At 32.1% G+C, this 12,765-nt stretch overlaps 1 protein-coding gene across 1 annotated transcript; it reads left to right on the top strand.

The window, feature by feature from the left end:
• The first annotated feature begins 3,344 nt into the window (after nt 1–3,344).
• LOC134726274 (uncharacterized) lies at nt 3,345–12,531 on the top strand. The gene is made up of 7 exons (XM_063590674.1): nt 3,345–3,926; nt 6,083–6,263; nt 7,011–7,096; nt 7,843–8,633; nt 10,120–10,259; nt 10,901–11,091; nt 11,648–12,531. Exons 1-7 carry the CDS (start codon nt 3,473–3,475, stop codon nt 12,436–12,438), a joined length of 2,634 nt encoding a protein of 877 aa, XP_063446744.1. The 5' UTR covers nt 3,345–3,472; the 3' UTR covers nt 12,439–12,531.
• Nucleotides 12,532–12,765: the final 234 nt, after the last annotated feature.

Raw genomic sequence — 12,765 nt, forward strand, 5'->3', positions numbered from 1 at the left:
AGAAAAAAGGACAACGATTTTCGGTCAATTTCCTGAATGAAAAACAGGATTTTCAGAGATTTTTTTCTTAATATTTTTTGGACTGATTGGCCTTAATTTCTGTTTTTTAAAACATTTGAAATGTCTGCTGTTCATCTATAGTGAAATTTATTTGATAAATATTATATAAAGCTGTAGTTATTTGGTTTTAAATAGATGTGTAAAAACGGCGAATATGTGTCCCCCATTGACGAAACTTCAGGAACTTTCAAACACCCTTTAATGTAACCTTACATACGATTATTTTCAAACAAACATGTTTTCAAGCTTAGGAATGTTTAGCATTTGAAGTTATCTTCATGTTGAAATATGTCAGTACACTTCAAAAACATATAGACCTGAACATAAACTGTAGAAAACATGGAAAGATATGGCGAAAATGAGCACCCCACTCTAAGATTGTATTCGGTTAACACATTAATTTGTGTATTTCTTTTTAAATTTTAGCCTCGTCTTGGAACACAAAAGTCTTTTAGCGATATTTACATTTTGTTCATTGTTGGAGGCCATATGCTGACATTTAATTGTAAACTGCTTAGTCATGTTAGTGCTATATGATTTGGTCTCAGTCCGGTGGAGAGTTGTCTCATTAGCAATCATACCATTACTCAGATATTGCTCACACTTCAAACGGCTGTTTTGCAAGCCTGACAAGCTAGGCCCATGAGCGTAGGAAGTCAAGACTCAAAGTAATCTCGGACGGGCACAAGTTAACTAGTTTTAGACCCTTGCAAAAAAGAGGCAAACATCACATTCAATTTTCTAGACCGAAAATCAATCTTAAATTAAGCTTGTCATACTTTATTTTTCTTGAACTCAGACTCTTACCAGTGATGCATTTTAAATTTTAATGGTTTTCCTATAGGTTGTCGAGGGGTAAACAAATTTTGCAGACCCAATATTTTTACTGGCCATGGCCATATTGATGGTGGTTAATCGTCTCAGTGGGGTTTATGTCGATCATATTTTTGTCAAAACTATTCATTACTTTATGAAAAAGGACATACTTCAATAAGGCAAAATAAAAAGAATATATGTGTATTCCCTACAAATGTATTACTATGTCTGTCTTGGGGGCTCATCACTACCATAGGTGGATCCATGGTTTATTATACAGGTAAACATTAAAAGAAGACTTTAGCGGGGCCCTCTGTTATGACAGTCAGTGACCCCCCAAATCCCATTTATAGAAAGTTGTGGAATCACCATTTGCTACCACAAACGGATCGAAGTGCATCCCTCCCCGACGACATGGGAGAATCTGGCGACTGACATTAATCATTGTTGCCTAACCATTTTTGCCCGTAATTTTCCCTCTGGAAGTAATCAGAATTATATTATCCGGCTGGCGTATCAAGTCACTGAAATGCGTCCGAGATTACTCGGACTTCAAACAGCTGTTTTGCAAGACAAGCTAGGCCCATGAGCGTAGGATGTCAGAGAAATCTCTGACGGGCACAGGTCAAATCGTCTCCTATAGAAAAATTCGACATCTGATAATGTCGATAATATATACATATGAAACCATTACAGACATACATGATACAGTTGTCGGGTTGAGTAGAACATTCCTTGTGTATGAATGAGGGGAAAGGGGGGGGGGGGGGGGGGGATCATGAATGGCTAAATCTGAGAAATCTCGAACTACGAAGTGCATGTAGAATATAACTTAAATAAGCAAATCTCCTTACCTGTATGAATAGCGTTCTATTGCGAATATGTTATTGTTATATCAAAATGATGATAAATTGCAGCAAACTGGCCAAAGAAGTGTTTTTCGTCCTTCCCCTTGCAACCATGTCCACTTCGCCGATTTTGAACATTCTTTTTACATGACGTCATGCGGGTGGGATTAACCGCAATTAGCGTAAAAACATAGTGCAAGCGCTTTCAGTATTAAACATAAGAAAAACTAATATATAAGAGAATATTAAAAGGGTTATCTGTTTTAATTACTTTTCAAAAAAAAATTATATCGGTATTAATGATTCTTGAGAATTAATTTCTTTTCATGTTTACTGTGTCTGCACGAATCTCTACGCATGATGGTAAACCACCTCTTACGTCATAATATCCCTGACGTCATTAGATAAAGTGTTGGGAAGAAACAACAAACGGATTTTTTTTGTTGTTTTATTTTTTGCATTACGCATTGGAGTACATCTATAGAAATTCGGCCAACGGTATATCAAACAGAACTTGAAGGATTACTGCATTTGGATATTTTGCGATGTCTGCACTCCTACAGTTTTGGGATGCCAGCATCCAGCTTTTTCGGGATGCCAGCATCCCAATAAAACTGGATGCCAGCATCTCAATAAAACGGGATGCCAGCATCCAAATAAAACGGGATGCCAGCATCCCAATATAACGGGATGCCAGCATCCCAAAATAACGGGATGCCAGCATCCCAAAATAACGGGATGCCAGCATCTCAATAAAACGGGATGCCAGCATCCCAATAAAACGGGATGCCAGCATCCCAATATAACGGGATGCCAGCATTTCAATATATAGGAAATCCAGCATCCCCAAAAAATAAAAAAATAGTTTTACAAAATATATGCAAAACTAGCATCCCAGTAATAGTAAGATGCTCCAATACCTTATTATTTTAACAACAGCATCTACATCAAATTTTAATGCCAGAAGCATATAAAATAAAACACACAGCATACGTACTATAAAAAGATGCTACCTTATGCAAAATATGAAAGCAATTAAAAAATTGAGAAATACTTTGAAAAATTATTCTAAGTTAGCATCTTTTCATTGAAATATGCTATTTCCTAGTTATTTCACGGAATGTATGAAAAAAACTGTACATGAGAATTTGAAATTTTAGTTGAGAACTCATTCTTACAAACCAATAAATATCTTAGGTATGTATATCATATACAATTTATTTTATATGATTACTACAGCTAAAAAAAAGCCACGCCACATACGTAAAAAATTATATGACTCATGTAGATTTTTCTTATAGAAAATATTTCAATTTTAAATCAGACAAACAAATCCCTAGGCTCGTTACAAATACAAATTCAAGGATGTTCGCTACTCATTATTTTGACACCGTTTGCGCACCGTAGTTGAGAACAAATGCCGTAATATATTTTTTATTTTTTATAAATTTAAAACAATGTATTTGACTCAAAGTTATCAAATATTATATCTTACCTTATTTTTAGTGAAATTTTGATTTTAAACCAATTTTAAATGTCAAATTAATCCAGAATATACGACAATAATATTTACGCGGTATTTCGCCTATTTCCGGCATTGTTTACATTGACATCAGACGACATCAGAAGACCCGTCAACAGATCGTTTACCAGTATATTTGAACATTTTTTAACCATTTTACATCAAACTTTTATATCTTATTTACTTTTAATATACATCGATGCTATTTTTATAAGATCATTATTCAATGGGGAGGTTTAGACACGGATTTTTGTCTTGTAAACAAAAACAGAAAATTGCGTCAATTAGGAAGGGTCAGAACATCAGACAAACGGCTCGAACAGTATTACTAGATCATGCATATACAACTTCATATCCATCGTCTTCATATAAACAACCAGACCTGTCAAATTTTATAAATGAGGAAGTCATAGATGAAAACAATGTTAACATAACATCAGACGACAGCTGGAGAAATGGAAGAAGGGTCGTAGAACTTGGGGTATTGGCAGATCATCTCGCTGCGTGCAAACAATGTGGTCTTCCGCTCTCTTTACAAAACTGTTTAAACATAACAACATGTGGCCTGGCTGCTGTCTTGAAAGTTTTATGTGTCAACCAAAGTTGTAAAAACATCAATGCCATACCAACAGGAAAACAGCACAACAGAATATGGGATGTAAATACAAAGTTAGCAACAGGTAAATGTAATCATCGCATCCCAGTGGTGGATTCAGATTTTTTCATAGATGGGGGCCCACTGACTGACATAAGAGGGGGCCCACTCCAGTCATGCTTCAGTATTTCCCTATATAAGCAACCAAATTTTTTCCCTAAAGCCGCCTCGGCATTCATTCAAAGATGTCTTACTTTATAAATTCTTTATAAGTTAAATAACAAACAAGTCTATAAATTGATAATAAGGCTGAAAGAAAAAATATGTGGTTTTCTTGTTCACCTGTAGCAATAATGTACATGCATGCATGTGCAATCCTCTATTTTTTATCTCTCAAATATGTGTATTAAACATATAATATATTATTGATATTTTTCACTAAGCATGTAGTGGCTGTTAAACTTCATATCTGATATCTCATCCTAATTTTCTCAATCATGTTTTTTTTCTCCTTAAAAAAATATTTTGATCCCATAAAGTCATGCCATATTTGATGAAAAAAATATTGTGGTCAAGAAGATGACAAAAAAAATATTCAGAATCTTGCTTTCCCCTATATTAAAACCTTATACAGGTAACATATAGCAGGGGCGAATCCAACCATTTTAAACAGGAGGTGTTCCTAACCCAAGAGAAAAAAGGGGGTGTGTGTTCCATGTACATGTCCCCATTCCAATGCATTGATCGTCCAAAAAAGGGGGGTTCCAACCCCAGAACCCCCCTGGATCCGAGCCTGTGAGTGTGAAGTGTTAAACTTTGATAAAAATAATTTGATGGAAAACTTACAAATAAAAAATTATGTTAACAAATTGTGTGGAAAAAAATCTGACTACATGTAGAACAAACAGCCACAACCATGTAACCCCCTTTGAAGTGAATTAAATTGGTTTCTTCCCTAGAAAACTTTATACTGTCAATTCAGAAATTATTGTGAAAAAATGTGACTGAGTTGTAAACAATTTAAACTTGAATTTTGAAATATCATGAATATTTTACATGAATTTTTCTCAAAATCATGAAAATTTAAATACTGAAAATCTAAAATAACAAAATTGCAATAATGAATGTTCAAACTTCAAAGTAATTTCTGAATTTACAGTAGTTTAAATTATTTAAAACTTTAGTCTAAATGATAAGTACATTTTACACAATAAAATGACTTCAGATCTATACATGTACTTATACATACATAAATATTGGCCTTCAGTCTCTGAGAGAACAGATTATAATTTTGCTACATTTAGCTGAAATTTTGATTAAAATTTACTTGATAAGTATCAAGCAAGCAGACTTACTACATGTAGTACAACGGTTGACCAACCTTGGGGGTTTAGTCAGACAATCATGTACATGTACAAAATGTAGATATGATGTAAAAAGAAGGCAAGTTAACCATTTATGAAAGCTTCATATTTGCTATTGGGTCTGTCTAACTCTTTATAAGTTCTATATAAATGTCCATGCACATGTACATTTATATGAATCATAATTTTAATTGCAATAGTAACTACATGTATGTATGGACCATTGTTGGGAATTCCAGATATTTTCATCCTTCCAAAAACATCTAATTTTAAATCTAAAAGGTTTAACAATACAAAGACACTTATAACCACACCACTTCTGACTGAAGTCACACACACAAATAATTGCGGTCAGAGTTTTAACTGTTAGATTTAAACCTTCCCCTTTTATATAAAAAAAAATTGGGTAATGAGTGGTATGATTGTAAATGGGACAACTCTCCACAAGAGACAAAATGACAAAGAAATTAACAACTTCAGGTCACTGTACGTCCTTCAACAATAAGCAAAGCCGGTACCTCATAATAAACTATAACAGACCCTGAAATTACAAAGAGAAACTAATGTCCGAATTCAGGCAGAAAAAAATGAACGGAAAACAAATTTATGATGAAGCACATATCAACAAACGACAACCACTGAATAACAGGCTCCTAATTACTTGGGACAGGCACATACATGTAAAAAATGTACTATTACATGTACATACAAAATATGTGGTGCGGTTAGACATGTTAGATATGAAAAATTGAAAAGATTATATAGGGTAAAACTAAGGCCCAACTTCAGGGTAGGCGGTTAGTCATCCCTTAGGGGGCTAGATTTATAACAAAAATCAACCTCCAGATTTAATAAATTTTGTTTTCTATTATTTTAGCATCAATTCATACTGGTCTTGGGGAAAGGCAAGTAAATGGTTTTCTATCCACATTAAATATACCTCCAGTTAGCCACAGAATGTTTGACCAACGACAAAATGAAATTGGAACAATTCTTGAAGAAATTGCAGAGAAATCGATGAAGGAATGGACAGAGAAAGAAAAGAGTATGACGAAAGAGTAAGTTAATAGAAATGATTTTGGAGTTTGAGGAATAGTAAATTTAGAAATTATTGAGTGCATTTATCTATTATTGCGATTTCATTATTTTAAACTAAAATGTGATTTAAATTTTTGCAATGTTGATAAAAATCCTTTTTACATAGAAATAAATTATAATAAATTTCAAAATGTGAATTTGAATTATTGCCATATACATGTATTACTAAACCTGTCGCAATTTTTTCGCAATAATAAAAACAATGCAATAATTTCAGAAATAGCAGTATAGCTATAGTACTTCAATTTTAATGAAAGAAATTATTTAGTCTTCTTATAAATATTGATTGAAATTCATATTGATTAGTGGTTCTTAATATCTTGTCGTTCATGCAGGTTTCACGCTTCATTGAAGACCCATTGGTGGCCTTAATTCGGCTGTTGTGTGCTCTATAGTAGGGTTGATGTCGCTTTGACACATTCCCCATTTCCATACTCAATTTTAATTGTTTCCTGCATGCTCAATCAGGACAAGAGCAAGTGATACAAATTACAATACATCCAAATTTCAGGTATAAATCAATGTTTATAGTCAATTTAGAATTTGATAAAAAGGCATTTTTTAACATTACTTTAAAAATGATGTACAAATAAAATAACATAATGTTTAGAAATTATTAAAAAGTATTATTAACAGTTTATCCCAGCTGCTATAAAATGATATACAGGTATCCATGTGTTACTAATTTCCATTTTTTTTACTTAAAGATGTAGTGGAAACGACGACATAACCGTAGCAGTTGATGCAGGGTGGCAAAAAAGAGGTAGTGGCAGATCGTATGATAGTCTCACAGGTAAGTTAAAGAAATTTTTATGTGTTTTATTACTTTGAACGACAAAACTTTATAAAAAGAAAACTAGACCTATAGTTGTTAATGTTTATGTCATTTTGGTCTTTTGTGGATAGTTGTCTCATTGGCAATCATACCACATCTTCCTTTTTATATAGACATAGATTTTCAAGCGATACACATATAACCAATTAAACATACACCGGGGAATTTTTTCTTAATACTACTCCACGTGAAAATTTTCATACAAATAATTATGTCCGGTGTCTGACAGCTTAGGGGGTATTTAGTGTTATACATGTATATCCTTGTCCTTTGGTAAGAGTCGGCTATACTGTAGACATCAGTCTGTCTGTTACATTGTCAGTCTATTTATATTTACTTATTCGTTTTATATTGTCTTATCAGGGCCTTTTATAGCTGACTATGCGGTATGGGTCCCATTGTTGAAGGCCGTACAGTGACCTATAGTTGTTAATGTCTCTGTCATTTTGGTCTTTTGTGGATAGTTGTGTAATTGGCAATCATACCACATCTTCTTTTTTCATATAAATCAAATGTTTTCAAATTTGAAAACAATTATTATGATTATAATACATACACTTTAAGTTTGATTTTCAGTCTGATACCCTGTAGGGTTTTTAAACAGGAGCCTCTATGTCCTTGATACAGTCTTCTTTTATTTTTATAAAATGTAAATGTATTCTCCAATTTGAATGAATTGATTTATTGTATGAATTATTGTACAGGTCATTGCTCAATGATTGGAACAAGAACAGGCATGATATTAGATTATAGTTTAAGATCAAGAACATGCAGAGTATGTGTGACAGCTAGAAGGATGAAAAAGATACCTAAAGTACATACTTGCAGAAAGAATTATAGTGGGAGTTCCAAAGCAATGGAAGCTGACATGGTAGTACAAATGGTAGCTGATGCAAGAATAAAAGGTACGAACATTATGACGATAGTTGGAGATGAGGATGCTACAACCATAGCCAGACTGAGAAATAAAGTAGACAAGTCAATAATAAAGCTTTCGGATAGTAATCATGTCAAGAAAACCCTAGGAAAGAGTCTTTTTGCTCTGAGAAATAAACATTCTCGCCTTACTACAAAGATCATTTACTATTTTATGAAATGTTTTAATTTCTTGGTTGCACAAGCTAGAGGAAGACCAGAAGAAATATCAAAGAATTTACCTGCACTATCTAAACACCCCTTTGGTGACCACACCAGTTGCGATCCCAGTTGGTGCCAGTCTTTTGAAGACTCTAGTATGAAATTTCGCTCTTTACCATATGGTAAACCTCTAAAAGACAAGCAACTGCAGGCCTCATTGAGCACATTATTCAGTAATTACATAACACAGTCTGAAAAGCTAGCTAAACTTGAGAGTACACAAGGCAATGAAAGCTTTAATGATACAGTGGCTTCAAAAGCACCAAAAAACAGACATTATGGTAGTTCTGGAAGTCTTGGCTATAGGGTTGCTGCAAGTGTCATTCAAAAAAATAAAGGTCACAAGTACCTCGTAGATGTAAGTACAAAATTGAAAGCATATTTGAATTATTGTTAGTCTCCTAAACAAGCTTGAACACTGAATTTCATATGTTTCTTCTAAAATCATATGAATACATGTACATTGTAGCCATTTGGATCCACTGAAACTAGATTTATACATAAACCAGCTGTAGCAAACTTTTTAGTAATAATAGTTTTCATATTTGAAAAGTAATTTGTCTAAATATTGAACACAAAATTAAGTATCTCTCCAGCTTAGAATTGTGCAATAGGAGATACATTGATTTATAGCCTACATAAAATTTCAATTAACTTGGACAAAGGGAGATAACTCTCAAATTTGTAATAATGTACAAACAGAATATTTATAGTTCACATTTAAAGGTCATATATGTCCTGTAATCAAGTAAAACTGCCACTTTAGACTACATTTAATTATTTTAGTTTAATTCTATATATAGAGCTATAACATATCTATATACTGTATGAATAAATTGGTATATAAAACAACTTATTTTCCAAATTGCATGATTCTTAGATGGGTCTGCTACTTCAAGTTTGACATAGAAAACAAAATCATCACAATTCATGTTTGTTTGGGAGACTCTTTATTTTCCTAACTTTTGACAGGACATACTATGGTATACATTTCTGTCTGTCTTTGTAAACTCAGTTTGAATTGCAGAATTGTTTTGGAACTAGTATGAGAATTAATACTAACTGAAACTAAAATTTCTCCTATAAAACCACAAAAATAAATCATTTCATGAATAATGGGGTACCATATTTGCTTCTGGCCAATCTGTTTATTATGATTATGACATTTTAACATTATTTAATGTTTTTTTTCATTAATTGTTCACCTGTCAAAGGAAAGTTAGAGAGAAATAGGAAAGCAATATTTTTTCTACTTTTAGTTTTTCTAAAGAATTTGATGAATGCTGGCACATTGTCTTGAACACTATATAACTTATTTAAAAGTTTGATAGAATGTTTGCCAACCAAATAAACATGATAAAAGGAATTACATTTTGCTCCAATTTTTATTCCTTTCCTTTGACAAAATAAAACAAATTGACAATTTATATATTGATTGCCACATTGCATTTTTGATTATATATTCATACTTTTGTTCTTGTTATTTCTTATGATATTAGATTACTATAAGTTCAAATTACTCATATCAGGCCAATGGCAATGGAGAATAAATTACATAACACGTAACAGAAAAACATATATTTTTATTAAAATAATTGTAATGTCATTAAAATCAGTATATATATATTGCTTTGTAATGGATAGCAATATTTTCACACTAGAATAAAATAGTTTTTCAGTTCACAAATCAATGGGTGATAACTCTTTTCATGCCAGGTTAACTAAGTATATAAAATTCAGCAAAAAATATAAATATTTCACCTTTCATATATAGTTGGAAGGAATTTACTTACTCATACTAATGAATGAACAAATATTTATTTATATATATAAATACATTACAGGCAAATAGAACAGCTGGTCTTTCACCTGGTGTTCACACATCCAAAGTTAGCGCGCTGAGAGATCTCCAGTACAAAAAGAGAAAGGCAATAGCGATTACAAAGAAGGCTAAACTGAGAAGATTAGAGTTGAAGACAGAACGGTAATTTGAAAGATGCATTTACATAATAGATTAAAATATAAAGAGCCTGTTCAATGTTTCATTTTAAAAAGATATTGATATAGATGTTTATGAGACCTAAATCCCAAAAACAAAAGGAGTGCAAATCAGCCATCAGATAGATAACTTTAATAAACCAAATTACCCCCAAGAAGGGTATTTTGTAAGATAAATATATAATGAAGATATCTGTAAATTTGATGAAAATCCTAGTTGCTTTGAAATAGTTATAATTTTTTTAAAGACTTTTGTGGGAACTGCACATTCTATTTTATTTTTACCTATAGATTAATTAAATCCTTAAACTTCACAGCAATACTCAGCCAATAGTCTTAACTTCATAACAAGCTAGGATTCAGTAAGATCCATATATAACTGAAATAGCAGTATAATTTTATGAAAATCCAAGTTAATTTGAAAAAAATAGTAAACAAATTTGAAAGTTGACTATCTAAATTAAGTCTGACTGAAAATTTTCTCACATCCTATACTACCTATTTATTAAATCCTCATATTTTATTGCAATAAATCAAACTTCCAAACAACCTGGCATTCTTTAAGATCAATGTATAATTGAGAAAAATGAAGAGTTTCATATTCATTGTTGAAAATGTTTTTTTCAGTAATCAAGATATATCAAGCTGTGAAGTGAGGGAAGGAATCAGTTACCAGTCAGGCATAGATATGGAAGAATCTAGATTGGATCCTGAAAACATAACAGAAATACCCCCTCCTAGAACTTCAAGAATAGAAGCCTCACCAAAGCATGATTGTGTTACAGAAATTTTCTTTGACATAGAAGCTACAGGACTAAGTATGTTATAATAAAAAAACATTTTTTTTCAATACATTTATTGTCCACGCCACAACGTGATGGAGAGACCTTTAAAGTGATGCTCCTTGTCTGTCTGTCGGTCAGTCAGTTACTTTATTAGGTCATTCAAATCTTGCAAAGCAGTTAGTCACCACATGTACTCGATCTTTTTACAACTGCCATTTATAATAATAATTTAACACAACTTATTGGAGATATTAGACGCTGATGTTTTTGACAATTCTACACTATACTAACACTTTTTAAATCCAACTCCTCAGAGAGTTATGGAACTTGATTTTTGTTAGCTCTCAAGATCTACACTATATATGAATACAAAGTCTGCCATGTACCTCGAAATAAAAGAAATATGTGGATTTCTTGTGTAAAAACTTGTACATTATATGAACTAAATGTTATCACTACTCATTGCTATACATTTTGTGGAGAAATTGGTAAACTTATTTTAATACAGAACCTTTACAACTACTGATACATGTAATTCTTATGTGAACATCTAGGAACTGGAATAAGTTGTATTTATATTGCTTTTTAGGTAGATCATCCCATATCACACAATTAGCAGCAAAGAGTGCAGCAGAATCTTTTTCCAGATTTGTCCTACCCCAGCACCAAATAACACCAAAGGCGGCAGAGATTACTGGATTGACATTTGAGAATGGGCAGTTATTATCAAATGGAAATGTGTTGCCTGCTGTCCATATCAAAAAGTGCCTCAATGACTTTATTTCTTTTCTTGAAAAAACTAAGAACAATGTTTTAATTGGCCATAATGTTCAAACATATGACTGTGTGTTATTGTACACTTCACTACAAAAATGTAATTTGCTTGATAAATTCAAGTCAACTGTGATAGGCTTTATTGACACATTGCCATTATTTAAACTTTCTCATTCAGGTCTGAATTCTTATTCACAGACAAATTTGTTTGAAACATTTATGAGCAAATCATATGAAGCCCACAGGGCTGATGAAGATGTTGATGCACTATGCACACTTGTCAATAAGAAAATTGAGTTAAATGTTCATTTTGAAAAAGTATATATACCAGAATGTGTCATATCAGACAAATTCAATTCTATGAAAGAATTGCATAAAAATTTGCCTTCTTTGAAGCTGTTGATTGATTGTAAGATACTTTCATTAGGAATGGCACGTATTATTGCCAGTAGTGGACTGTGCTCAATAGAGCACTTGAAGTTGGCCTTTTCTAGGAATGGTTGTAAAGGCATAAAAGATCTTTTCACAGAAAAGAGTGGTTCAGGTGTACGTGTCACAAAATCAGAAAAGATCATAAGACAGGTTTCAGATTTTTTGAAAGAATGATGTCATTTTCATGAACTTTTTGATGTTGTTTTGAATGTTTTTCAGTCCTTAGTTATATATTTTTTATGAAAAAAGGTCTTTGTTGTACCTAGTATACAGTGATCTAAATTTAAAACAAATTGTTTGGTTAAAAAAGATAACAGTATTTGATAAATTGACATATATGTTATGAAAAATGTCTAAATTTAAATTTCCCGTAGTTTTTCATGGAATTTTGATTTTTTTTCAGCTCTAATTCAAAATTTTGCACATTGACCTATACTTTTCTATTAATAATATCTTAAAATAAAGTCTTGTGAATTATTTCTGAATTGTTTTGAAATTTCT

Source organism: Mytilus trossulus, chromosome 7 (assembly GCF_036588685.1).
Source record: "Mytilus trossulus isolate FHL-02 chromosome 7, PNRI_Mtr1.1.1.hap1, whole genome shotgun sequence".
Lineage (NCBI taxonomy): Eukaryota > Metazoa > Mollusca > Bivalvia > Mytilida > Mytilidae > Mytilus > Mytilus trossulus.

Coding starts and splice junctions, on each gene's coding strand:
- LOC134726274 (XM_063590674.1), top strand. CDS start 3,473: ATGGGGAGGTTTAGACACGGATTTTTGTCTTGTAAACAAAAACAGAAA. Junction 7,097..7,842: donor ATCGTATGATAGTCTCACAG/GTAAGTTAAAGA, acceptor ATTATTGTACAG/GTCATTGCTCAATGATTGGA. Junction 11,092..11,647: donor CATAGAAGCTACAGGACTAA/GTATGTTATAAT, acceptor ATTGCTTTTTAG/GTAGATCATCCCATATCACA.